This window comes from Ananas comosus, linkage group 12, assembly GCF_001540865.1.
Source record: "Ananas comosus cultivar F153 linkage group 12, ASM154086v1, whole genome shotgun sequence".
Lineage (NCBI taxonomy): Eukaryota > Viridiplantae > Streptophyta > Magnoliopsida > Poales > Bromeliaceae > Ananas > Ananas comosus.
Window position 1 is genome coordinate 12,459,025 of NC_033632.1, and position 5,051 is coordinate 12,464,075.

General features: G+C 36.3%; 2 protein-coding genes across 2 annotated transcripts in view; both read right to left on the minus strand.

The window, feature by feature from the left end:
* The window catches only part of LOC109718861 (calcium/calmodulin-regulated receptor-like kinase 1), a 14,423-nt gene extending 11,972 nt beyond the window's left edge, over window positions 1-2,451 (minus strand). The window contains exon 1 of the mRNA XM_020245309.1: window positions 2,315-2,451. The gene's annotated coding sequence lies outside the window, so the exon portion shown is untranslated. The remainder of the gene's footprint in view (window positions 1-2,314) is intronic.
* The window catches only part of LOC109718864, a 6,177-nt gene extending 3,519 nt beyond the window's left edge, over window positions 1-2,658 (minus strand). The window contains exon 1 of the mRNA XM_020245313.1: window positions 2,278-2,658. Coding sequence (XP_020100902.1) covers window positions 2,278-2,627 — 350 coding nt within the window. The 5' untranslated portion in view covers window positions 2,628-2,658. The remainder of the gene's footprint in view (window positions 1-2,277) is intronic.

Here is a 5,051-nt window from a genome sequence, read left to right on the forward strand (position 1 = left end):
GTAGGCCCCCGCCCTCCTACGGCGGCGCCGCCGCACTCCGCCCTCCCCGGGAGCGGGCCGCTCCTTCTCCTGCGGCCCCCGCCGCTCCGACGCCGCCTCCTCCGGCCGCGCCGCTCGCCACCCGCACGAAACCCACTCCGCCAAAAGCCTCATCAAGTACGAAAACACTATCTCTCTCTCCCTCTCCCTCTCCCTCTCCCTCTCTCTCTCCTTGCTTCGAATTGGGACCTATTAGGGTTAGGGTTAGGGTTTGGCGCAGGGTTTCGCACTTGCCGAGTCCTTTTTTTTTATTTAATTTACGAGAACGCCACTTTGGACTCCGACGAGGCGGCGAGTGTGTGCTCGTTCGCTCTGCATAGGGAGCCACTTAAATAGAGCGACGCGGCGATGATGCGTTTGCCGATAATGCCCTCGCCTCGATGCGACACCTGCAGGGTTATTTTCGGAAAGTTAATGTGATTCGTTGGATTTTTTTTGAGGACGCATTTAATTGGATGCCCCGCCGTTCACGCCACGTGTGATTAGATTGGACGGTCGGTGTTTCTCTTTCTTTCGATTTGATCACCCTTTAACGTTGTGAGATACTATTTATTTCTCGAGTGACATTATTAATTATAATAATTAATTTATATTTTTTGTTTGAAATTTTGATTATACATTTTTAAAATTTTTTATTTTAACAACCTAGATTTTAAATTTAAGCTTTGAGGGACAATTGAGATCTTTCATTAGCTTATTACTCAATAACCTACTATGTATTTGGTATTTTATCAATTTAAAACTAATACTAATATGTGTTAATAAAATTATCTATTTAAGTTTTCTCTTAAGGAGTTTGATGCGAGCATGGCATGTTTATCCAACGATATTATAAAATTACCGTTGTTTTTCAAAAGCTTGAGCGGCTAGAAAACGGTGTGCCTTTAATATTCATGTATAAACTCGAATTTTTAGCAAAGCCGAAGTTGTGAACTTGAAATAAATAAAAGTAAATTAAATAATACTATAAGTCCAATAAAACTCGAATTCAGAACCTCCTATTCTGATATCATATATATATATATAGAGAGAGAGAGAGAGTGGGCTGGTATGCTTCTAAAAGTACGGAACTCTCCGTGCTTCCAAGTTGTTTTCGATGTTCGGACTTTCAAATCGACGATCGGCTCCGTTAGAGTTGATCTATAGTATTTGAAGTACCTAGAAAATAAATTTTGTGATTTTTCAATATTATTTGCCTAGTGATCGAAGGGGCTCAAAATTAATAATTTTAATGGCCGTAGTGAGCCGTTTGCAAGTTTAACAGTGTAGAAATATCCAAATCACATGAAATTTTGATAGAAAATTCTATTCACTACATAGATAAAGATCAATAACTCCGATCTTGCATTGAAGGATCCGATCATGCTTTTTAGGATGTCGTTCGATTTTGACCGTTCATTTTATGCTCACTTGATGGACTTTATTATGATTTGAAAAATTTACGAAATTTATTTTCTAAAACTTTCAAATACTCTAGATCATATTTAACGGAGTGAATCGTCGATTCGGAAGCTCCATCATCAAAACGAGTTCGTGTCCGGGTTTGAAACTTGACTAGACAATGAGGACTTGTACAATTGACACTATTAAGTGAATAAAAAGCCAAAGTTAAGCTTCCTGTTAAACTTGATTTAGCATATGGTCTAATTGACGTTCAATATAAATAATCAGCTTGTTCGTGATTTCGCGTTGCAATAATTCAATATTTTATAGACCGTATTTTATCTGATTAATCTTTTCAGTAATACAGTGTAAGAATGGGAAGTTCGAGGTCCACCTCAATTATAAATGAAAATTACTATTCTTACAAACAATATATTTTTTTAATCAATTAAATAGGATCGCATAAATAAATGTCGTACTTGTTTTGTCATTATAAAAAAGAAAAAAGAAAAAAGAAATTAAAGAGGTGTGGTAATGGAGTATACGTCGTAGCATCTAAACTAGAGCACTAGCTTTGGACAAATGGCGTGTGATTGAGAGAGGTTAAGTCCCCTACGTTGTTACATGTGGACGAGGATATTTGTATTATTATATATATATAATAATAATAATAATAATAATAATAATTATACTGTACGACGACGTGTCACGCTAATTAATTTCGACCGCGATGGCATTTCCGTTATTGTTCCCACATCCAGGGGCATAAATATAAGACCAAAAATTAACTCGAGAGAGTGGAAGCGAGCGAGAGGGAGAGAGAGAGAGAGAGAGAGAGAGAGAGAGCGCGCGAACCTGAACTCGCCGGTGCGAGCGCGGGGCGAAACCCTACCTGAGGATCCGGCGCTGATGAGCTTCGTCGCAGGGCCCGCGGCGGCTGCGGCGGCGTCGGCGAGTGGCGCCGCCTCCGTAGCGGCGTTCTCTTCGTAGATGTCCCCGAGCGAGGGCCTCCAAGGATCGGCCGCGCCGCCGCCGCCGCCGCCGCCACCGCCGTAGGCCGCCGCCCTCCTACGGCGGCGCCGCCGCACTACGCCCTCTCCGGGAGAGGGCCGCTCCTTCTCCTGCGGCCCCCGCCGCTCCGACGCCGCCTCCTCCGGCCGCGCCGCTCGCCACCCGCACGAAACCCACTCCGCCAAAAGCCTCATCAAGTACGAAAACACTATCTCTCTCTCCCTCTCCCTCTCCCTCTCCCTCTCTCTCTCCTTGCTTCGAATTGGGACCTATTAGGGTTAGGGTTAGGGTTTGGCGCAGGGTTTCGCACTTGCCGAGTCCTTTTTTTTTATTTAATTTACGAGAACGCCACTTTGGACTCCGACGAGGCGGCGAGTGTGTGCTCGTTCGCTTTGCATAGGGAGCCACTTATATAGAGCGACGCGGCGATGATGCGTTTGACGATAATGCCCTCGCCTCGATGCTACACCTGCAGGGGTATTTTCGGAAAGTTAATGTGATTCGTTGGATTTTTTTTGAGGACGCATTTAATTGGATGCCCCGCCGTTCACGCCACGTGTGATTAGATTGGACGGTCGGTGTTTCTCTTTCTTTCGATTTGATCACCCTTTAACGTTGTGAGATACTATTTATTTCTCGAGTGACATTATTAATTATAATAATTAATTTATATTTTTTGTTTGAAATTTTGATTATACATTTTTAAAATTTTTTATTTTAACAATCTAGATTTTAAATTTAAGCTTTGAGGGACAATTGAGATCTTTCATTAGCTTATTACTCAATAACCTACTATGTATTTGGTATTTATCAATTTAAAACTAATACTAATATTGTTAATAAAATTATCTATTAAGTTTTCTCTTAAGGAGTTTGATGCGAGCATGCATGTTTATCCAACGATATTATAAAATTACCGTTGTTTTTCAAAAGCTTGAGCGGCTAGAAAACGGTGTGCCTTTAATATTCATGTATAAACTCGAATTTTTAGCAAAGCGAAGTTGTGAACTTGAAATAAATAAAATAAATTAAATAATACTATAGTCCAATAAAACTCGAATTCAGAACCTCTATTTCTGATATCATATATATATATATAGAGAGAGAGAGAGTGGGCTGGTATGCTTCTAAAAGTACGGAACTCTCCGTGCTTCCAAGTTGTTTTCGATGTTCCGACTTTCAAATCGACGATCGCTCCGTTAGAGTTGATCTATAGTATTGAAGTACCTAGAAAAAAATTTTGTGATTTTCAATATTATTTGCCTGTGATCGAAGGGCTCAAAATTAATAATTTTAATGGCATGAGCCGTTTGCCAAGTTTAACAGTGTAGAAATATCCAAATCACATGAAATTTTGATAGAAAATTCTTTATACCATATAAAACAAAATCAATAACTTTGATCTAAAATTTTAATGTCATATCATCATATTTTGTAAGATTTTTATTTTCAGCCGTTGATTTTAAGCCACTTGATCACTAGACAAATGATATCGAAAAATCGCAAAATTTATTTTCTAGATACGATCGACTTCGTACTCATAAATCATTTTAGATGATAGGAATTTCGAATCAATGATCGGAATCATTAAAGTTGATATAGAGTATTTAAAGTGTTTAGAAAATAAATTTTATAAATTTTATAAATTATTTATGTAGTTATCAAAGAATTACAAAATTGATAATTTTTTACAGTGTAAATCGTTTTGCTTGTTTAACAGTGTAAAATAATACAAACAGCTCAAATTTTTGCTAGAAAATTTTTTATATTATTTAAATAATATTTGATAACTCTGATCATGAATTGAAAATGTCTAACATCTATTTTCACAAGATACCGGTCATTTGTCGACTATTCAATGAACTTGATAACGAATTTTAAAATTTATGAAATTTAGTTTCTAGACGTTATAAATATTTTAAATCAACTTTAACAGTTCCGATCATCGATTCGATATTTCTATCATCTAAAACGACTTAGGAGGCAAAGGCATCTGTCCTCCTAAAAGAATAATTACTGGACTCTATATTTCTATACTATATATAAAGGCACGTATTTCAAATTTGGGTCTATCGATAGACTCATTTTTTAGCGGGAAAAAATATTGTTTTCTCTTTCCTTACATAAAATAAATAACGTAATGAAACAAACTTTTAACTTCTATTTATCTCTAAAATAGAAAAAAAATATACTTATCCAAATTTTTGCCAACCGAAAGATATTTACTGTGAATCTATATTTTAATTAAAATTTAATTTAATTTTTTTATCTCTAAAATAGAAAAAAAAAATCATGCTTATCCAAATTTTTGCCAGAATATCTACTGTAAATCTATATTTCAATTCAAAATATAAAATTAATTTAAAATTTAAAATTTTGGGACTATCTATATATTACAATGAAAATAATTTAAAAGATAGATTGGTCGATAAATTTGTAAATCATAATTTTGAATTAATATGATATACAAATTTATGATCAATTTGTAAAAAATTATCTCAAATAAGAACAAACAATTATGATCAATTTGTTAAAAAAAAACATTCATACCTATCTATAACTTCAATTCGACGAACGGTTATGATCAATTGGTTAAAAATATTGAAAATAAAAATGAA